The sequence below is a fragment of the Aptenodytes forsteri genome, unplaced genomic scaffold (genome assembly GCF_000699145.1).
Source record: "Aptenodytes forsteri isolate BGI_AS27 unplaced genomic scaffold, ASM69914v1 Scaffold366, whole genome shotgun sequence".
Classification (NCBI taxonomy): domain Eukaryota; kingdom Metazoa; phylum Chordata; class Aves; order Sphenisciformes; family Spheniscidae; genus Aptenodytes; species Aptenodytes forsteri.
The window spans coordinates 2364210-2387280 of record NW_008794621.1 but is presented as its reverse complement, the minus strand read 5'-3'; the positions used below and the strand labels follow the sequence as shown (position 1 = coordinate 2387280).

Here is a 23071-nt window from a genome sequence, read left to right as displayed (position 1 = left end):
TGATGGCACAGATGGGATGCTCTGGTGATGTAAGACAGAAACTGGATTAGTTTTGTGGAGATACGCAAATGAGTTTGTTGTTAAAACTTTCTCAGATGACATGTTTACAGCAGAAGTTTTATAATTATTTGACTTACCTTGTAGCTTCTGTGTATCTTACTGTCTTACCTGGTAAGTTCTTCCCACTTTATGGGATATAAATAGTTCATATCATCATTGTCCTCATTTAGATTTATGGAAGACAAGGTGCCTTGTCATCAGAAGGATTTTTTTGTAGCGTGTTGAGGGTTTTTTTACCAAGTTGTGTCTGACTAATATGACCGTTTCTTAAATCTGTTCTAGCTACTATGAGCATGTACTCAGATTTTCTGCATTCCTTCCTGAAGCATACATCAACTACCATTTTCGATCTTGTGGATGAGTATGAAGGTATTTGTAATAGTCAGGTAAGTAGTTTGCTTGGGGTTTTACTTACTTTCTTTTACAGTCCCTTCCCTAAGTAGTATTGCTATTTTTCTTTAAGCTGAGAAGTCACAGTGCTTAACATAGATAATTTAAATCTTCCAGCTGGTTGCAGTCTTATGAGTCACTGACCACTAGCATTGAATAGCATCTCTCTTTCTTCATACACTACTTTGGCACAGGAATACCCATTGTGTAGCTTGCTGAATACTAGAAATGTCATCTGGCTGCCATTCCACTGCAAGTGTCAAGTGACAATAAACATGAGCAGATGTATGGATTTTTTGTTAATTATAATAAGCTGGATTAAAAACTACTTATTTCTCTCGAGTATAAATAAATAAAATCATTGTATTATGCTTTAAGAGTTTTCTGCTACATTACTAACAAGCTGGCAGTAGAGGGTTCAACTTTAGATTTAAGGTATCTCTGCTTTTAGACACAGTTTTTTATATGATTGGCTGTTGACTGACAGTTCAGGATCAGCAGGGATTAACAGTTTGAAAGGAAGAAATTATGATGCTTCTGTCAATAAGCGTGGATCACAACAGAGGGAGGTGGGCAGATAATTTTTTTTAAGAGACTTCATACCTGTGTCTATGTTAAGAAAACGCGTTCTTGGTAGAAGGTTGCTAGCCCTGTTTTGTGCAAATTTGTTGTTGGGGCTGCGCTGGAGAACGCTGAGATCTTTAATGAGGCGTGTACCACAATTGTGTTCCTAAGTGGGAAGCAGACAAGAGAAGGAAAATAAATGTGAACTTCATTATTTTGTGAGATGGTGGAACTTCCAAGGTCTCTTCCATTCCTCCTGTTTGAGAAAATGGGTACCATCTACAAGGTCATGGAATATAGAGTGGTTGGTTTAAGCCACCTGGAACTGTGGGGAGTTGATTGTATGTTGCCAAGGACCTACAAAAGCAGAGTGAAGGATTCTTCCAAATCTGTTGCTCACCTCCCACTTGAAAACTTGTGAATATATTGATACCTGACAAATTGGGTACTCCTAAAATGTAAGAGTTTGGGGCCAGTCTTAGAAGTAGTAGGAGCTCTGGAACTAGCTACTGATGGAGAAGACTTTATTGTCTAAGTTTTCTTCATAATAAATAAAGGAAAAGATAATATAATTTCTTTTTGGTAATACTGTAAATTATGTGGTAACCAACAGTTTGGGTTTCCTCATTTACCAGAGCTAGAAAGGAAAGGGTATCTTTCAGGCAGTGATAAATACTGTCACAAATACCAGTAGGGCTGACTTTGTTGTATTGATGTATATGGAAACAAAGTTGAGGGTTTTGGTGGTTTGTTTGGGGTTTTTTTCAGTGGTTGCCTTCTCTCCCTCCCAGTCTTTTGGTGCTTTTTAATTGATCGACATAAGCTGGTTCTATCCTGGCTTTGTACAGTGCCTTGCAAAACAGAGCTACTCTCTTGGTTATGCCATCTACGCTGTGTTAATATTATTTTTACTAACAATTAAGGGAATTTATGGTGTAGAGTATCATCTACCTATTTTGATGAGATGGTAGTCAAACTTGGTTGTTGAGAGCATTCAGGATAATGAAAAGATTGCTGTAATGGCTTAGAAAAAATACAATGATGGGCAATATTAACTATGTATAAATTTATTTACCTCAGGTGAATATACTAGGGAAAATAGTTTATCGGGCAACTCCTGGACAGCAAAAGTTTTCAAAAACTGCCAGTGTCTTGTGGCTTCTTAAGCAGGAGATGGTAACTTGGAGACTGTTGTCCTCGCTTTATAGGTAAATCCTTTGAAAAGCACGTTATGTTTTTGCACTGCGATTTCTTGGATATATTTTTTATGAGTTTATAAATATGGATTGAAGCAATTAAGTACCTATTAACAATCTGTTTATGGGACTAGGTGCTGATATATATGTCTATTATCTATTTACAGAAATGAAAGTTATAAATGGACCTATTCTTTCTGCTTTTGCAACTCCTAGTATTTTTTTAAAATAACATTTTTATAAAGGTATTTTTAAGTGCTTTCACTTATGCATTCTGCTGAATTTTCTCAGCTTTATTTTAATCATTAGGATTTTGCATTTATTTCTAGAGACAGGATACAGTCTGCACTGGAAGATGAAACTGCATTTGATATCACAGTAAGCTTGGACTTTTGGGTTTTTTTAAGCGATATAATGAGCTAAATATAAGCTAAATGCTTGTATTGTATTTTTACAATCTCAGTATTGCAGCCACTCAAAATTGAAAGGTGAAAGAATGTAAACAAAAATGAGACTTACTTGATTTTTATCAAGACAAATACTAAATTTTCATATATTGTGAAAAGTGAATTTAAATATTCAGTTCTAAATAGAAAATGCTATTGTAAAAATATTATAAACTATACTTTATGTCTTATTTCCTTTAGTATTCCACATACACTTGGAAAATCCACTAGAAATAACTTTATTTCTTTTAAAAAGTTGCATCAGTAGGGGTAATGTTCCCGTAGGTCAGAGATAATTTTGCTTTGCCTAAAAGAAGAACATGTGGTCTCAAGCTGTCTAGCCTTTGCAATCCTAATTCCAATTTATCTCAAGAGAAATCCAAATTTTTTAGCATTCTTGTTTCAGCTGTAGTCTTCTTTTGTGTGTCTTGTTCCAGCCTTTTCTGCCAGAATACAGAATCATAGAATAGATTGCTTAGGAAGACAAAACAATAAGCAGTGTGACTCTGCCTTTGTAAAATTTATGATCGCAGTTGCTTTTTTCTCAGTCATAAAATAGCTTCCTCTAGGATTCCCACTGCTAAGTTGTCACTATTAAATTAAACACTATTGTGCCAAAAAACAATCTCCTTCTACTTGTGTTTTTTAGGAAAATGCATCTTCTGTTCTCTTTTTGTTGCAAGTCTAATAAAAGCTAAATTAATGCAGGAGAGCAGATAAAGATCAGGGTTCTGGGGTTGGGCTTTTTCGTTTGTTTGGGATTTTTTCCCACTTGTTCATGTTAAGTGTGCATATGGTCTTGGAAAATGTCATCTTTTTTATGTATAGAGTAATAAATGGGATTTAGGATAATATGAGTGCAGTCAGTGGAATCAATGGATCTACTATGTAGCATCTTTCTCTGGTCATACATTTGTGAATTATATTCTGAATCTCATTTTTACAGTTTGTAGTGTAACTGGATGTAAACAATCATCCAAATAAAACAAATGTATAATGTCATCTGTTTTTAAAAAAGGGGTTGGGGAGAGGTAGCATACTGAACTTGTAGTAAGTCTATGAGTTGGTATGTCTTCAGTTTGGTATTTGTGGTTTTGTGGCAAGTTTTCTTTTCCATGAAGTAATAATCAGCTTTTTCTTAAATAGGTTTTAACTGCTAGTGAAAAGACAAATGTAGACAACTTGTTTCAGAAAGATTCACTTGTTCGACAAAGCCAGGTATGACAGGGACATGGCTTAGTGGGCATGGTGGTGTTGGGTCGACGGTGGGACTCGATGATCTTAAAGGTCTTTTCCAACCTCAATGATTCTATGATTCTATGATTCTATGATGTATAGAGTAATAAATGGGATTTAGGATAATATGAGTGCAGTCAGTGGAATCAATGGATCTACTATGTAGCATCTTTCTCTGGTCATACATTTGTGAATTATATTCTGAATCTCATTTTTACAGTTTGTAGTGTAACTGGATGTAAACAATCATCCAAATAAAACAAATGTATAATGTCATCTGTTTTTAAAAAAGGGGTTGGGGAGAGGTAGCATACTGAACTTGTAGTAAGTCTATGAGTTGGTATGTCTTCAGTTTGGTATTTGTGGTTTTGTGGCAAGTTTTCTTTTCCATGAAGTAATAATCAGCTTTTTCTTAAATAGGTTTTAACTGCTAGTGAAAAGACAAATGTAGACAACTTGTTTCAGAAAGATTCACTTGTTCGACAAAGCCAGGTATGACGGAAAGTTTTTAAGATGAGAATGGAAATAGATCAGTAGACACTTAAATGTTTATAACACTAATGCTCTATGCACTTTATTAAGCTGTTTCTAATATTTATATTCACTGAAGTGTGTTATTCTTTGTATGCATAAAAAGAATGCTTTTTAATTTCTAAAGATCAGAAATTTCAAATACTTAATTCTTTATATTCACTGAAGTACGTTATTCTTTGTATGCGGTTTCTAAGTATCAGAAATGTTTTTCAGGCTAGCTTGGGGAGGATGGAGGGCTGAGAGCTATTCCCATTTGGAGCATCTGTTGCTGTTGATGGTGTTAATAAACTGTTAAGTAGCACTGTAGTAACTGCAGCATCTAGTGAGAAATAGAGATCAAGTGCCTAAACAGCCTTCATATTGGATACTTAAAATGAAAGTGGAATAGTCTTGAGGATGTGTATGCCTTTGGTATGTAGATAACGAGTAGATCCAGAGATGAGAGGAAGGCAGTTAAAATACTATTTGTTACATGTTTGTTTTAAAAATGCAATTTAATTTTATTCCAGCTGGTGGTAGACTGGCTAGAGAGCATTGCCAAGGATGAAATTGGGGACTTCTCTGATAATATTGAGTTTTATGCAAAATCTGTGTATTGGTGAGTTCAGACTTTCTTTGATTGTATACATGCTCCCACCAAGTGTAAGATTCACAGGCGCAGACACAGAATCACTCTTAAAAAGAAGTGGATTTTTAAAAGTTGTTCAGTTCATTCACTTCTTTTCTTAAAATTCTTAGATGTAAAAATCGCGGTTTCCTCCCTACCCACTGAAGTATGTCTTCTCAAAAGTCAGTTACTGCTTTTGGGAGGCAAGGATAGAAGGAAAACCATCAAAGCAACTTAATTTAATCTTAACCTGGATGCACATTTGATTTTTCATAATAAAGCACAATAAGAGATGGTCACCTGCTGATCAGCCTGTTGTTTACGCTGGACAAAACCATTTTTATTACATGTTTCTCAGGTGGTCACTTCTTTGCCTGGCTTTAATTTTTGCCTGTTGTAAGTTCTTGTCATCACTTTGTGTCATTGACCCTTCACCAGAAGCCGTTATTGTCATCTTTATTATCCATGATGGGGTTTACAGCAGAAAAGACCAAAGCCTGCCTTTGATTCTAGATGCCTAGAATAAACCTGCTTTTAATGGCCAGTGAATACAGGCTTTTGGAATCGTGTTCATCCAAAGTTGAATTTCTGTCCTAGACTGACTTTATAGTGAATGCTAACGGGAAATTTTGCTCATGCAGAAATCAATTCATAGTTTAATACATGAATGATTGAAATAATGGATGCTTTTGAAAGAAATCAGAGATATGTGAATTGATTCTAATATTGTACTTGTGAAATGTTGCATTTTCACAACAGTAACACAGTCCATCGATAAACCAACCAAATCAAGTGTGTCTCTTCTGTAACCATATTCCATGTAACAAAAAATATCTCTTTCAGTATTTGTCTTCTTAAGAGGTGCTTGCTTAAAAAAACATTTTTCTCTAAAACATTTCACTGTTTTCAGGGAGAACACACTACATATCCTGAAGCAGCGACAGTTAAGTACATACATTGGAAGTTCTCGAGCTCTGGTAACAGAGTTGGTAAGTATTATTTAAAATTAAGGTTTGGTTTCAAAATGGGTTAGAGAGAGCATATATGCTATTTTCACAGCCTTCCACCAATTTTCAGATAGTTGTACTATCCAAAAGTAGTTGTACTATCTAAAAATTGCAAACATTTAAGTTGGAAAAGATGAAAATTAATACAGAAATTGTGAGACAGGACACCTCTGGAGTTCCTTTTGGGATATGTGGACTTCTGTTTTCTTTCAGCAATCGCTTCCACACCCCCACCTCACCCCCCATCACAAGTACCTGTGGTCTGTTTGGTGAAGTAAATGGCTTTATTAGTACTGTTTATGTCTGAAACAAACTCATGTTCCTAACCAGAAAAGCTTATAAAACTGTTTGGAAGCCCTTGCAGATAAGGGCGTGCTGTCTTTATACAGTAATTAGTACAACGAAAGCAAGTCCTGATGGGATTCCTTGAGAGCTCCTACAGTAAAAGCTAATAGGAGGGAAGTCAAGAAGAGAAATGACTGTCCAGTAGAAGGAGGTAATGAACTCCCTCAGTGACAGCAAAGCAGTCGTAGAAGATTAATTCAATTGGGGAGTGATCTGAGGTATTGATTAGCTTGAGAAAATCTGTTTGGATTAAATAGAAGCAAGCACAGCTGTTGTGAAAAGCCTTTTCCGTTAGAAGGTGGAGGAGGAGAAACAGTCTGGTAGGTAGAGAGGCAGAAGGGGAGAGGATGTTTGAAGGTGAGAAGAGCTGGAAGATGAGAAGTTTGGGGCAAAAAAACAGGGTGGTGGAGTAAATAAAGAAATTGCAATGACTCCTTCTGATAAGAACGGTGACAGAAGAGGAATAGAAGAAATGAGAGAGGAAAGATGGCGAAGTATCATGCTAGATATTATGTGGGTTGTACAGATTGTTGTGCCAATGTGAAAAAGTGACTCCAAATTATAAAACAGGGCAGGAAATCATTGAAAGAGACAGAGAGGCATTGTGTGGATGGATGGTGACTTTTTTTTCTTGCAGGATCCAGATGCTCCTATAAGACAGAAACTGCCACTTGATGATCTGGATCGAGAAGATGATGCAAGGTTATTGAAGTATCTCTTCACTCTCATCAGAGCAGGAATGACAGATGAGGTAAGCTGCAGAAAATTATAGTATCTTCTTGGTTAACTAGTTTATCTTATTTTAAATCTATATTTAAATCTATGTTAAAGCTGATGAAAAGCTGTGGACTAAAGTGTCTTTAAATTTGGCTTGTAGTGATTTAATTTCCAATTTATTATCAATACTGACAGTGATGGACTGCTAAATTATTATTTTAATGAAATCTTGCATTTAGTTAAGTAATTTTGGGTGTGGAATAGATGTTATGAAAAAAACATTGTATCTTTAGGTTTTTTGGTTGTTTGACAATAATTTTCTACTGTAGTGTCTTTATATTAGATACTGCCAGACAAACACACAGAATATTTCCAAGAACTTCCTAATTGCATCTCTGATAATCAGTGGATTATCATACAGGCTTCCTTCTAGATATATTAGAGTGGAACTCACTTGCAATTTTAACTAGAGAGAGAGGTTTGAGGTATGCTTTCCTTAGAAATAACATGAAATTAAGCAAACTTTACTTGCTCTGCTCCTCTAACGTTCCCTTGAGATATGATCTGAGTGGACTTGAGGGAAAGAGTCAGGGCTATTTTTTTTTACCTTGTACAAACCACTGCAAAGTGGCACATTTGGAGATGTGTGCCAGGACTGAGAACTGGGGGCCAGTGCACAAGCTCCATAGGCTAGTACTGCCATCGGAAGAAATTTGGTTATTTACACTGGTTACTCTCATTAGTTAAAATAACTTTTTCTTGCTTCCTACCTTTAGTTTTCTTACCTTTATTTTTCAGCAAGGTCTTCAGCAGTGAAAACTCTGCTAGACTTTATCTAAGTATTCTAGAAAGCACATTATTATCCTCCATTAACTCTTTCACTGTAAGTCTGCTTGTTCCCCTACCTTAGAGAGAATATATGATGTATATACTTTACATTAATCCTTAGCTGAGTAACATCCAGGCAGTTTCGGTCCTAAAGCTGTTCTGAATAACGATTCCCAGTTGAGAAGTGGCTTTCATAATTTAATCATGTAAATACTTCTGTTGTGGTGTTGTCTAAAGGCCTCAGCTGGAAACTGATGCCCTTATACTAGGCTTTATGTATGTATAATGATATTTGAGTAAGGACGAGGGGGACACGACTTGAGATTCTTGTGCCCAAGACCTTAGACTTAGGAATATGGTTACTTGCTAGTATTCTGTTCCACTGTGGTGCACATCTATTCATTTTCTGATAGTATGGGCACATGAGCATGTTGCTGCAGGGCAATATGAATATGAATTTGTAGCATCAGTTGTTCTGCAGTCGCTGTTATGTCCCTACTGTCTGATAAGCATGAAGTGGGTTATTCACTACTGAAAGAGTAAGTTAAAATACTTAGAATTTACTCTGAATTAAGAATGAACCTGTCTTCATTTACCATACAATAGGTAATACACAGCAGGTAAGCTAGAACAACTTGCCTGTCTGTTCTTTAAATTTACTGTTTGTCACCATTCCCAAAATGGCTGAATGTCTGCAGCCTTCCAGTGTGAAAAGAACAGAATTTGGCTAAACAAACCAAGACTGCATATTGCAATTTCTCTCACTGTTCATACTGTTTTGTCAGTCCTGGAACAGTACCAGTCAGACTAATTAGATAATCTTTCGCTGACTTTTTTTTTTTTTAGTGGTGTAGGATTGGAAGAATTGTAGGCAATCTTCTTTTTGTACAGCTTCTGTTCTACTTTCCATGCTATTCAGAATAGCTTTGAATTAAACCTGTTTGTGCTAGTGTATAGACTACGGAATATCATTATGGGAAAGGTGGGATTGCTGTTTTTACAAGTGCATGAGGGGTTTGGAAGGCTAAGTCAACTGGAAAAGTAGATGACTGTGAAGAGATGGATTATACATCTAAGCAACAAGACGACACCTTAAACTAAACATATCAGAAGGATGCGTAACAGCTGTTAAAGCTAGCAAAGATGAGACTGTAGCATATTTCTCACATTGCTATAAATACTGACTGAAAAACGAAAATGTTTAGTGAAAAAAACACTGACATTTTATTTACTTTGAAATCTTTCGGTTGTTTTGAGTTTAAGGTTCTTTGTGCTTATTTTTTTGCATAGTAGAATCTCTACACAAATTAACTATTTTAATAATGTTCACATTTTTAAAGGAGAAGCTAGTGGTTTTCCTACCTTGAAGCCTGTTGCTGAGAAAATCCATTCTTTTTCAGGCACAGCGCTTATGCAAACGATGTGGTCAGGCCTGGAGAGCTGCAACTTTGGAAGGATGGAAATTGTATCATGATCCTAACATAAATGGAGGTATCTACTTCAAAGTGCATTTGAGACAGATGTACAAATAGGGCAGAGGGCTTTCTCTTAATATTTATCTGTGGCAAAGAGAAATCTCTCATCTTAAGAGCCTTTTTTGTATCTATGTCTGTTGAATGCGTAAAAACTAACATGAAATTACTTCAGTTGACGGTATGAGTTCACTGAATCCACTTAACATGCTAAAGTCACTTTCTTTTTGACAATCAAGCATAATCACTAGGGAATAGATGTCTCGGAGTTCTGGACAGATCTTTTCCACCTCCATATAATATTTCGGTCTGCACTTTCTCAACATCTGACTTGTGCCACCTAGCAAACATTTTGTTGCTTACAGACTCCAAGTTGGACTCTATATCCAGCTTCAGAAAGGTATAGTAGGACTAGAGTTCAGCAAACATAAATGCAGGAAGAAAAGATGCTTTTAAATATTTGAAAATTGTTAAATTACCTTTCTCCTTGGTTCTGGGATTCCTTGCACACGGTCCTATTTACAACAGTACATTTCTTCTCTTTATGCTCAGGACATTTGCAGGGTCTAGCAAAGAATTTAAGAACGTGTCTGTGTTGTGCGTAGCCGGGTCTGGAAGGCATAATGCTTTTCCCACTTTTCAAATCCTGATAGCCTGTTACTTTTATCTGCATGCTTCACCAGTGTCCTAGCCTTGTTTTGAGTGTACCTACCTAGCCTGCTGTTATATGGGTTTTCATTCCATGATGCATGCCCTCATGCAGATGCATGCAGAATAGCAGCACTGAAGTAGTGACGTTTTTTAGAAGTTTGTATTCCGTAAGATATAAAAATTCCTTTTCTCCTTAACTTTTTGTTTTCCAAATGTAAATATTGTAGATATGTTATGGTCAAAAACATTATTTTCTTCAAAGCTAGATAGCAGCTAAACTTTCAAAATACTGTAACTTTAAGATGTACATTTACCAAACTTCCCAGAAAAGCCACCTTGCAGTCCAGTCGAAAGCATAAATGCTTTGGGAACAGTTCCAAAGGGATTGAAATTGGGTTAGTAACAGAAAATAGGCTTTACCTTGTTACTGGTTTCTCTTTTTTTAATAGGACCTTTTTCTTTTCTTTTTTTTTTCCTCCTTTCTCCCACCCTTTTTTTTTTTTTTTTTTTTTTATTATAATTCTTTGCATGTAGGAAAAGAGCTGGAGCCTGTTCAAGGGAATCCATACAGGTGCATTTGGAAAGTAAGTTGTTGGCGTATGGCTGAAGAGGTAAGATAATGCTGATTTACTTGATATTAATATATAAATTTGAACTTTTCTGAACTCTGTAACATAATTTTAAGTAAATGTACCCCCTCTGTGTTTGCTGCCTATAGGATTTGCAATTAATGTTTCTAAAAGGTCTTCTGAAATAAGGTATTTACATCTTGTAGTGAGAAATCTACATAATCAGCACCAATTTTTCAGGCTTAGGAAATGTCTGACTTTTTTTTTTATTTGGTTGAAAGTGAAACTGCTGACACTAACTTTGACTTTCATCTTGACTTAATTGAATGGGAAGGGAAAAACGTTGCTTTCTTTCCAGGTCAATATAAACTTGTCAGATAAGTTACAAGGGGATACCAGTGAAGGGGAAGTCACTTGCTATTCTTATTTTGGCTCCTGATGTGTCCTGTGATTTTTTCCAGCTTTTCTTGGAAATTGTTAGATGGAACATTTTGTAATGGATTAATCTCTAACAAAATGTAAAGTGACTAGAAAACTTATGTGCTTTGTAATTAGAAGTTATATTTTCCTACTGTTTATTTTAGGAGCAGTTTAATAGATATGAGAGAGCAATCTATGCGGCACTGAGTGGAAACCTCAAACAGGTATGGCAAGCCTCCTATTTAAGTGGTGTTTGGTAGCTGTGCATTTTCTTTCTCATATGTGACAGTGATATCATCAGAAATACTACAATTACTGCTTATTGTACTTTTAAAGATCTAGTAAACAGGACAATAGCAAACTTCGCTGCTTTAGTAGACATGTTCTTTGTAGGATTGACGTGCCTTAATTAAATATACAGTAGACTTGTCTCAGTATTATTCTTGCTGACTTTCAGTACAAATGGTTCTAATGTTGGTTTTTTTAGTTCTTTTCTAGTTTAGTATTATTTAAGGGCTTATATAGTCACTTTCCTGCTCATGCACAGTATTCTTATAGACAAGTTGGTGAGTTTATTCTGTACCCAGATTTCATTATCAATAGGTTTTATACTCTGCACGATGCTCACTTTCATCTTTAAGTAGTTCTCTCTTTTTTTATTCGTTTCAATCCTGCAGATGTTTTTATACTCTCCCACTGCTAACTAGTGATTTTTAGATTTTTTTATTATTAAGAACAACGAGGAACATTGCAGACTATGATAAAAGTTTCTGTGCTGTTATATTAATCACAATCTTGGTATGCTGTAGTAGAAATAAAGATAATTCAGAAAATAAAAAGAGAGGGAATAGGGAACGTTTTCAGGTTTTATTCATTGAAATTTAAAATTAGTTCTGTTACAGGAAAAAAGGCATTGTAAAATTACACAGACACAGAACAGAAGATACTTAGCATCTTGTGACAGAGCAGAGAGACATTTAATGAAATTAATTTTCGGTAATTTCAGTAAAATTCAGTAATTTTAAAATTACTGTAAGAGAGAAGTGTTTCATGAAATGCAGTATTTTCTCTGGAACTTGTCCCAGGGTATCACTGCTGAAAGAGCCTAGCAAGATTCAGAGAAGAACTGGATATAAAATTCTTTGTATCACCACAGCAGCAGTACTCCCTTCCTCCTACCCTTCACTGCTCACTACTGCACTGTGACTTGTGCAACCATGACATAAACCAGTAAGGCAAAGTGATCCTGCTTGAAAAATGATCGGGCAGAAAAGTGGGTAGTCTTCATCTGGATTGGTTTTCTGAGGTGGTACACAAGAGGGGGAATGTTGTCAGAGTGGTGCTGCTTCTGGAGGGAGGATAGGATGATTTCTGTTATATTTTGATATAAAATAATCGGGGAACTAGAGCATTATTCAGTGAAAGGATTTTTTGTATCCTGCTTTGATGAAGGAAAGGATGCTGTTCAAGATGGTTATTAGTCTGCTTTGGTGCCTGGAAATCTGATCCTAAATTACAGTTGCTCTGTTCAGATTCTGATAGTCCTCCATCTCTTGGTAATCTTTGCTCTGTTTTTTTAATACGTAGCTTCTTCCAGTTTGCGATACCTGGGAAGATACTGTTTGGGCATATTTCAGGGTCATGGTGGACACTCTTGTTGAGCAGGAAATACGAACCTCAGTAATAACTGCAGAGGAGGTGGAAGAGCTCCCTAGAGATTATTTAGAAACAAAGTAAGTTTTAAGTAAAAATTATGCTCCTATACTCAACAAAGGATCCTGTATGATCTGTTTGGAAAATTCAAGGTAACTTTTTTGCCTTTTCTCTCCTACTTTTGAAGCTGGACTTCAGAAAAAGTTTTTGAAGAACTTCAGGCAACAGACAAAAAGGTACATATTAATTACAGTGTTTCTCCTCACTGTTTACCATTTTTAACTATTCACGAGGTTCTACTTTTACTACGCTATTTAACAAAATGCTCAAATATGCACAGTGACTGATTTTTATTGTAGGTTTTCTACTTCTGTAATGTGTAATATCTCAATTCAAATAGATTTTTCTATATGCTGCCGCTTTTTAATGATGAAGAAGATACAGGTTTTGTGTTGCCCCATATCTGCCAAAGTAGCTGGGTGTGCTAAAGAAATAGCTGACTGTCAAGTGTTGTCAGACATACAAAGCAGACAGAGTAAATCACCTATTTAACACTTTGATAAAATGTGCAAAGATTGATTATGTGCCGTTTCCTTTATAGGAGGTTTCGGTTTTCTTTATAGGAGGTTTGTGTGCATATTTCAAAACAAACCTTTCAGAATTTAAAAGCATATTTGCTTAAACAGACTGTGTTTCTTTGTTACTTTTAACACCCAGGATACTTAGTTCATTTAAGATGAAATATATAACTCACATGTTAATTTTGTAAAGATTAAACTGAAATGACACTTTTATTTGATGGAACAGACATACAGCATGTATCACATTGCAAAGACAGACATGTTGAAAGCTTACAGTCTGATGCAGTCAGCCACAGATACACCCAGCTGCCTTTGCCTTTCTAGTGCAATCCTCACCATGTAGCAACTTTACAGGTGCATTTAAATTGTATTTCATGCATTAATTCCTCTACCGGAAAAAAAAAATCTCTTCCTCCTCAAGTAAGTTTCACATGCCTTTTCTCTAAGGATTTATACACACTGTTGCTTCTTCTGTGACTTTGTAGAATCTATTCTCTGTAACATTGTTACTTATTCTCCTCTTCAGAGCAAAAAGCCCTTAGTCTTGGATCTCTTCCATGAAAGTATTAACTCCACAGATCTATATTCTGGTTCTTTCTTTCAGTTTGTCAATACTCTTGTAACTTGACATTGAGATAGCAAGTGCCTTTTCTCCTGCTCTTTATGCAGAATACCCTTTGAGATAGGAAAGCTTTTTTCCTTAAGGAACCTTTGCTTTATTTATAAGTTTGCTTTCTTTATACGTTATGCTGTAAGATTTTATTCAAAGATTGAACTTTCTTTTTCTCTCCCCAGAGGGTTATAGAGGAGAATCAAGAACACTATCACGTGATTCAGAAATTCATTATACTCGGAGATGTGGATGGTGAGTTTTTCTCTAAGTGATTTTTAAATGTCAACTGACTACATTATTTCTAGTGACCTTTCCAGAAACTTATATGTGAATGGATTTTAGAAGCACACAGTAGGCAAACTCCACCTAAAAGCTAAGCTGCTTCTTTAATCAAGAACTGTAGGGACTTTCTGCAGTTTGACATACAAGGTAGTTTTCAAAGAAGTCATGAAATCATGTAAATGTGTCAGACACATGAAATCATGTAAATGTGAGACTATTGCTGTAACTTTTTCTGAGAAATGACAAAATACATACAGCAGATATTTAAGCCAAACAGCTAAATCTTTGCAAAACTGTTGCTGTTCTGTTTTGTTGGGCTTTTGAGGCTAAATTACATTTGCTGAATACATGCATAATTTTGAAATATGTCTTAGGTGTGTTTTCCCCGTGATATGGCTGATATCGACATTTCCTTGGTGGCTATAGGTTTGATGGAAGAATTCAGCAGGTGGCTTTCCAAAGACAGAAGCGTGCTCCCAGGACATCTCCTTCGTTTCATGACGCATCTTATTCTGTTTTTCCGCACTTTGGGTCTGCAGACTAAGGTAAGTTCACTTTGATTTGTTGTCACAGCAATAACTAGTCTTTGAAGTAGAAATGCTTGTGTGTAAATATATAAACTACGTACAATGATGGTAAATTACTGCCAGGCTCATGAGGAGCTGCATGCTTAAAGAGTGTATTTGTTGATCTTGGTGCCTAAGTACAACAGTCAAATTTAGAAAAGAGCATCCTCCTCCCCTCTGGTTCAGCTTGAAAATTATTTTTTGAGGATGATGGATTCTACTCATAAACCCTTTATTGAGAAGGACCTGACTCAAACTTCAGTATTAGGTTTATCCATAGCAGCCAAGATGCTTTGAATATAACCTGATCTTATACACAGTCCTTTGAATTGTACCTATTGCTATTGTTTTTGCTTGAGGTAATTGGTACTAGCTGAAACTTTCATATTTTCTCAAAACATATACTAAGTATAGCCTACTAGCTACCTAGCCTATTTATGCTAAATACACAGATGGGTCACATAGCTGCAATTACTCTTTTCTGAGGCAATTGCAAGTAATTAGAAGTTCTCCTTTTCTACTACTTTAAAATTTAGAAGCGTTCATGTATCAAATAAGTTTCTGAATGTAACCTATTTTGGCAAAAGACAGGTGTGTTTTCATTAGATGGTTTAAATACAGCTCTGAGTTATTATGTTTTTTTATGCCTCTAATCATTGCTTCATTCCCTTGTGGAAATTTATTTTGAAGTCAGTTAACATTTAACTAATTAAAAGGAACTTGTGTGTGTGTGCATGCGCGCGTGCGTGTATACATACACATTTTTTAGCCAGACTCAAAATTTGGTAGAGTAGGTCTTTAAGCTAAAGTATGGTAGAACTAGTCATTAGCATACGTTTAACAGAGGGGACAAAAAAGGTGCAATTTCCTACATAAATTCCATTGTGGGATAGTGAGTAACTGTTGATTACTGCCTCTACAATTTTGGAGTAGGTGAATTTACTGAACGATTACTCAATCAACCCTCAGTAGACCTCAGAGGAAAGAGGCAGTTGTGCAGGCTTTTATGGTGTTCCTTATTTGATGTTTGAGTACAATTCATATAGGTATATGCTTAGATGAAGATCTCTAATTTCATTTACACATATAAAACTAAAATTATAGTTCTTCACAGTAACAAACACTTGAGTCTTAGCTAAAGCAGTCTCAGGTGCTCGGACTATACTTTGGTGTTTAGTATAGGCTATTACGGATGAGCCAGGTGATATTTATACCCTGTACATAGGTACATTAGAATTTTCTGTAATACAACAGTGCATGTAGCACACTGCAATAGTCATCTGTTCGCCTGACATTTTATTTATTAATAAAAATAATTATGGTAAAATGGAAATATTTGAAAAACAGCTTAAAAAGTAACTTTCCAGTTAGACCAAAAAATGTTATCCAGTTGCTGAAGAAGAAAATCCTTGGAACACTAAATCTTTGAATCAGAAGACACATTTTTTTAATCACTCTCCAAGAGAAACAGTTCTTCCAGCTGAGCCTGTTTGAATGTGTAGATTACTGAAGCAGGGATAAGCAAATAACCTTGTGTCTATGTAATAGTGGTAGCCTGTAAAGTATCTTTTTTTTTTTTTTTTGCCACATTATCTGATTTTAAAATTGGATTTGTATTTGTTTGCAATAAGGAGGAAGTTTCTGTTGAAGTCCTGAAGACCTACATTCAGGTAAGCTTTCAAAAATACAGTTTGCTTTCTCTGATGTAATTTAGGCGTAAAGGAGGAAGAAAAGCAGACTTAAGGTTACAGGATGTAAAGAGCTATGATGCAGTTAATGCTCTCTTCTCAAGAGATACATGGAAGCTTGCCTAATATGCAGAGTTTCTGTCAGCAATGCGTAAAAGAGACAGTTTTATTGATCCTTGTTAGAAGCTGAGAAGTGGAATCTTCCTGTATCAGAAGAAAATAATCAGATTTCGTTACACATTTATGTTTTTACATAAAACATGTTTTTATGCAAGTGTAAACACATAAGTGTTTACACAGAGGAATATAGTATGTTTTTCTAAATATTTGCTTCTTATTCTGCAGCGGATGATATCTGAGAAGCACACAGATTTAATAGCCTTTTATGTTAGCCACTTGCCCCCAGAGCTAGCTGTTGCTCAGTATGCTTTATTTCTCGAAGATGTTACTGAAAGTGATCAACGCCACCACTGCCTTGAATTAGCAAAAGATGCAGGTGAGATATGCTGATATTCAAATTATCATTTTATATCCTGGGTTATTTTGTCTTTCAGTAGTTTTTAATGCAAGACCTAGCTATGAAGATTATATTGTTTCCTTCCTGTGTCTCTTCATTTTTCAATTAAATAAAATAAATTTGCTGATCACTTCTTCAAGTAGGTATATTGCGGTTTTCAACTAACCTGGAATTGCAATTCTTTTTCTGAATTAAACTAAATACCACTTTTGCTTCTGGATTATGTCCAAACACAGCAGGAAGTAAATGCCAGCTGCCTGTCTCAAATATACGCTCTGAAGCTTGACATGATCGTATTATTTCAGAAAACTAATTATACAAATACGTACCTGTTTGTGGATTTAGGAAGGTTATGAGTATCTTAAGTTTTTTGTCCTGTTTATAGTGCTCTTTCTTAGCCGTGGTGGGCTGCTTGCATTAATTGTAAGCTTCCTTCCAGGCCTATACATCAAACTAAAAGGGACTACAGTGAAGCAGCCCACTGTCCATTGTTTGACAATGCCTCTGTGCCACTCAAAAATCACAAATAGATTTACTGCAGAATTCAGTGTCTAACTTTCCTTCAATCATTTTTTAGCCATTTTCTTTTAAAAACTTGGGTAAGGTTTCAAAAATAGAACGTCCTGCTTCAACATCTGTAAAAGAACTATTCTGAGCTTTTCCTGGTACATTCCTGTCAAATCATAGTCTTGCCATCAGAATTGTAGGAGTCAGTGGTCTTCGCAAATGTATCTACATGCTGGTCCCCAGCACAGACTGAAAAAACTTGTTAGTTGTCTTATCCTTTTTCCCATGTTTGATGTTCTCTGTTACCTCAAATATCATTCTTCTAAAATATCTGCAATAAATTATGTATCTCAAAAGCTTATAATTTAGTCTGAGAATGTGAGTGTGAACAGACTGATAAGAATTACTAGTAAGGAATAAGACCAACAACTGGAGCCTGAAATTAATTTTGTGGCAAGTTTGAATTCATGATTGCTGTTACACGGTTCTCTCTTAACCTAGGTCTGGATGTTGCAACCATAACAAAAACTGTTGTTGAAAACATCCGCAAGAAGGATGCTGGTGAATTCAGTCACCATGACCATATGTTAGATACAGGCACAACGGAGGTGAGTATACTTTGTAGGGCAGATATTCCAGTTCGCAATCAACTACAGTGTCTTTCACCATAGATGATCTGTGTTTCTCTTTCAACGGTGGTGGAAATTGCCTTGAAAAAGCCTGTGAGGGAAATGCATTTTCCATGTGATCAAGTGAGGAGCTGAATTGCACGAATTCATAACTTCTGATTCTACATCTTCTTGATCTTCTGGGCTGTGGTGTATGTTGCTCAGCAGCATGTCTGTATGCAAAAACAATAAGTGAAGATAAAGCCCATGAAATGACTGTAACAAAATATGTTGTAGCTGAGAGTAGGATATTACTGTAGCTTCTAAGAATTATGAGGATTAATACTTTGGATCTCAGATGCACCTTATTACGTGCTCAAGTGACATATTCTAGCTACACAGACATTGCCTTTACTGACAGTTTCCTTGTCATGGCTATTGAGTGTTGGTTGGATCCAACTTAGTACTTTAGTGACAGTGAGGTACTGTTAATAGCTTGCATTCAAAGCACTGTTTAGAAAGCAACTGATAGTTTGCAAACTTGTGGCAATTTTTTTGCTGTTCGGTACAAAGTTTAAACTCTCTAAGCCAAATAGGTGGTTTATCTAATGCAAGAGTTGGAAAACTGTGGCTGCAGGCTGATGGCACCCCTTGTAGCAAGGGCTCCATAAGCATAATGTTTGTACAGTGTGTTCATATTAAAGCTTGAGGAAGATGCATGGTAATCCATAAAAATTTTTGAGAGCTGATGCTCATCCATTAGTCCGAATATCTTGGAAATACTTAGGAATGGATTTTTGAATGATTCTAGATTGCAGAGATTGTTTTCTAAGCTTTTGATACTAAAGTTGTGAATAAAGCGATCCTTGTTAGTATGTCATAATGCTATCCAAAGATCTCTAGAAACTTGTGTATTTCATTGACCAGATTTAATGTGTCTGTATGCTTGAAATGTTAGTGAATCTATATGTTGGTTTTTGCAGGCAGATCGGCTGAAAATAGATGTAATTGACTGGCTCGTATTTGATCCTGCACAGAGGGCAGAAGCACTTAAGCAAAGCAATGCAATCATGAGGAAGTTCTTGGGTACTAAACTTCACAAATACTGTAGACTCTTTAAATGTTGTTTTTGTTCTCATTGGCTCTTGGCGCTACACTTGATATAACTTTGAATCTAGTCTACTAAAAAGCATGGGTTTGTCAGTTTATAAAAATGAAGTATGGAAATTGCAAAGCTGTTGATACTCAGTTCACATTCTCATAGCATCCAAGAAACATGAAGCTGCAAAAGATGTGTTTGTGAAGATTCCCCAAGACTCTATAGCAGAGATATATAACCAATGGGAAGAACAGGGAATGGATACTCCACTTCCAGCTGAAGATGACAATGCTATAAGGGAACACTTATGTATTCGGGCATATTTGGTGAGTTTCACATGTGCTGTATTCCAAGTTATTACTTAGAAATAATGGTGGCCTTGCCTTGGTGGTGAAATGTTAAGCTTTGTCCATTTGATTTTAACTTCTCATTCCTGGATGCACTATAGCTGAGAGTTTACGAAACAGTGAGGTTCTCTTTATACTTTTGGCTTTTGTGTGTTTAATGACATTCTTGTAATTATATAAATAAATGAGTGAAAAATGTCAAAACGCTGTTTCCAATGCAATCCAGGAAGCCCACGAAACCTTCAATGAATGGTTTAAACACATGAACTCAGCTCCGCAGAAGCCTTCTTTGTTACCACAAGCAAGTTTCACTGAAAAAGTGGCCCATGAACATAAAGAAAAGAAGTATGAGGTAGGTAAAAGTTCAAGTTGTTATTTACTATAAACACTTACGTTCTTGCATAGGAGGCAGTCTTAGTTTAATGAAACAGAGTAGAAGTCTGCTAATTCATATTGCTAAAGAACTCTATTATAAATTATTCTATTTTTATGTTGAAAAGAGGGAGTATGAGATAGACTAGTAATGCCACTGCACAATAAATTCTCATGCTTTATTCTTATATGACTCAGCTTTACGTATAATATTGTACACTGTAATTGTAAATATTCATTATATTGTGTTGATTGTCAGTGGTGGTAATAAATCTGAGTACTCGATTTTGCTATTAACTCTTCCCTGGAAATGGAGGCTGAAGGCTGTCTTGTGTTCTTGCATTTGTCACATTTTCTTCTCTAAAAGATGCTGCAGTTCTGTTTGTTTTGCCAAAAGTTCTTTTTGTATGTCTGGACAGTATGAATACGCTGTATTTAGTTTATACAAGTATTTGTTTTATAAGCATGGCAGAGTAAGTTGTTTAAAATTATCTTCCCCTAGTGGGTTCGACTGCTTCTGAACAACCTGTCTGACTCTCTGGACAGGGAATTAAGCAAGGATGGAAATAGCTGTTAGCAGCAGGCTTTTAGGTTTTGGCAATTGGCTGAAGATTCTAATTTGAATTACAGCTGCGCTGGCTGTTGCATGCTAGGTGAAGAGTCTGTGTTAAAATAGCCTTGGAAATGATCCTGTTCTGCAGTAGTTTATTTTTTGTTTCTTTGCCAGATGGACTATGGTATTTGGAAAGGCCTCTTGGATGCTCTTACAGCTGATGTGAAAGAGAAAATGTACAATGTGTTGCTGTTTGTTGATGGAGGATGGATGGTTGATGTTAGAGAGGTAAAATGAATTTTTATATCATGGCGTAGACCACAAAGCCAGGTTGTACCCGGTTTTACCTTTGTCATCTCTAGTTTGATGTGCTTCTGTTTACTCTGTTATCATTCACTCTGGCCTTGCTGTGACCAGTTACAGATTGCTTCCCCTTCAGTTACCATATAAATCGGACCTGGCAGTCCAGTCTAGGCTGGTTAGTCCGGTTTTTTGCCTCTGACGCTGCTAATTATGTGGTTATGCTGAGTTGCCTTTTTGAAGGTAAATGTTCATAATACTAATATATTATTTTGCTATGGTAAGGATGCTGAGGATGACCCCGAACGAACACACCAGATGATTTTGCTGCGAAAGCTGTGTCTGCCAATGATGTGCTTTTTACTGCACACGGTGTTACATAGTACTGGACAGTATCAGGAGTGCCTACGACTGGCTGACATGGTTGCTTCTGAGCGACACAAGCTTTATACGGTGAGTTATTGAGAGCTGCAGACAGCTTAGCTTCCATTTAAAAGCTCTGTGGGTTGACTGTGGGAAAAGCTTCTATCTAGAGAGGAAGGTGCCATATGTTCCTTAACAGCATAAGTTTCTTCATCTCTTCCCATTCACTGCAGTAGTAAAGGGTTTCCTTGTATGCCAACTTAAGGAATCAAAGAGTTAACTTTGAAACACTGAAGATGATGCCAATGTTTTGACAAGCAGTTCTTCTGAGTAGTGCAGTTACTAATTTTTGGATGGGGGCTATTGAATTGAAATAAGTTGAACTGTAGAATTGTAATTGATTTTTTTATTTCCATTACATTTCAGAACATTGTATTAGCAGGTTTTGTTTTGGAGCACTTGGTTTACTTAACCTTCTCTCCCTCCAAAAGCCTGAAAAACAACACAAAAAAAACCTTTATCACAAAAAAAAAAAAAACAAAACCCAAAAAAACTAAACCACAACACTCCCCCCCGCCCAAGAAAAACCACCCAAGGATTAGAAATCTGAAAAGAAACATCAAGGCTAAGAAAAATACTGTGATGGATTCGCCTGGATTGGCTTAAGATCTCTGCCAGCAATAACAGGAAAACTAAATTTGGCTGTTTAACAATAATCTTTGTAGTAGTTATGAGACAGAGCTATCTTGAGACTACCTTCAGGTTTTGGATACTGCTACTAGCTTCCAGTCCTTTACTAAATGGCATTCTGAAATGCCTGGTGTTCACACTGTCTTAAATAGAAAGGAAGGAAGGAAGGAAAATCAGTAACTTAGTTAACAACCATTTACTTTGATGTCAGTGCTGTTCATTGCAAATAAATATAACTCCACTATGTCTTTTTTTATTCTTAGGTATTTTCAAAAGAAGAACTCCGAAGGCTTCTACAGAAGCTGAGGGAATCTTCTCTGATGCTTCTGGACCAGGATCTTGATCCTTTGGGATATGAAATTCAGTCATAGGATTTCATGTAGATATTTGCAAAAACTTCTGAACATGGACATTCTGGTTATAAAAAAGAACAAAACCGTGACTTGAATAAACTGTTCTGATCTTTGAGGGGGGAAAAACCTAACCCTCAGATTTCAATTTCAACTTGAAAAACCTTGACCAACTTCAGAGATGATGTTTGTTATACAACCTTTTTCATAATGTTTTTTTTCCTAATTAAAGTGCTTCACAAATAGAAAATGTTTGTTCATTCTAATCTCTAATGACATTATATAGATATGGTGATTGCATGAACCTCTTAATCTCTTTGCTACACGCCAAAGAGCTGCCTGTAGACGGGAAACAGTACTCAGCAGGAGAAGAATGCGCAAGGGTACAGTGGAGAGGAAAGTGAGAGTGGAGGAGGATGTATGTGGAAAGCAGGGGAGAAGAAAGCCGATGCAGGGAGCTGGAGGAAAGGAACGTCAAAGAAAGAGAGAAAGTGAAGGGCTACCACCCCTTCGGAAGAGAGGAGGGCTTGCTTCAGGGCTTGTACTGGTCTGGCATACATTGTGCGGTTGCTGAAATGCCGATGTAATCCTGAACCGGAGGAAAGCTGATCAAACTTCAAACTCCCAAGTTTGAGATTCTGTAATTTATTTAGAAACCTTGTCCTGGCCCTGTTTACATGTGTAAACACACGTTTACCTGCTTTTCCCCTAACTGGAGAGGGCAGAGCTGTAGTGCAATTAGGCGAGGGCTTCAGTTCCTTCACCCAGTCGGTGTCTTCTGACGAAGAACGTGATTTGTGCTATACCTGTATGTACGTATATTTTTATGCGTGTATTTATAGAAATACCCAGTCCAGTCGTTGAGAGGTACTTGTGCCTGGGGAGAAGGCGTGTTTCTGCCCACCGCAGGAGGCGGGGGCTTGCCTGCGTGGGTGTACGG

General features: G+C 36.4%; 1 protein-coding gene across 1 annotated transcript in view; it reads left to right on the top strand.

Moving 5' to 3' along the window:
• Positions 1 to 22370, top strand: part of NUP107 (nucleoporin 107) — a 31261-nt gene extending 8891 nt beyond the window's left edge. The window contains exons 5-27 of the mRNA XM_009273230.2: positions 343 to 446; positions 2095 to 2222; positions 2540 to 2588; positions 3803 to 3874; positions 4936 to 5024; positions 5944 to 6022; positions 7023 to 7136; positions 9331 to 9421; positions 10588 to 10664; positions 11207 to 11266; positions 12630 to 12775; positions 12883 to 12931; positions 14072 to 14141; positions 14598 to 14716; positions 16369 to 16407; positions 16771 to 16921; positions 17951 to 18057; positions 19041 to 19143; positions 19322 to 19482; positions 19730 to 19855; positions 20603 to 20716; positions 21014 to 21181; positions 22045 to 22370. Of these exons, the coding sequence (XP_009271505.1) occupies positions 343 to 446; positions 2095 to 2222; positions 2540 to 2588; positions 3803 to 3874; positions 4936 to 5024; positions 5944 to 6022; positions 7023 to 7136; positions 9331 to 9421; positions 10588 to 10664; positions 11207 to 11266; positions 12630 to 12775; positions 12883 to 12931; positions 14072 to 14141; positions 14598 to 14716; positions 16369 to 16407; positions 16771 to 16921; positions 17951 to 18057; positions 19041 to 19143; positions 19322 to 19482; positions 19730 to 19855; positions 20603 to 20716; positions 21014 to 21181; positions 22045 to 22152 (2324 nt within the window). The 3' untranslated portion in view covers positions 22153 to 22370. The remainder of the gene's footprint in view (positions 1 to 342; positions 447 to 2094; positions 2223 to 2539; positions 2589 to 3802; positions 3875 to 4935; positions 5025 to 5943; positions 6023 to 7022; positions 7137 to 9330; positions 9422 to 10587; positions 10665 to 11206; positions 11267 to 12629; positions 12776 to 12882; positions 12932 to 14071; positions 14142 to 14597; positions 14717 to 16368; positions 16408 to 16770; positions 16922 to 17950; positions 18058 to 19040; positions 19144 to 19321; positions 19483 to 19729; positions 19856 to 20602; positions 20717 to 21013; positions 21182 to 22044) is intronic.
• Positions 22371 to 23071: the final 701 nt, after the last annotated feature.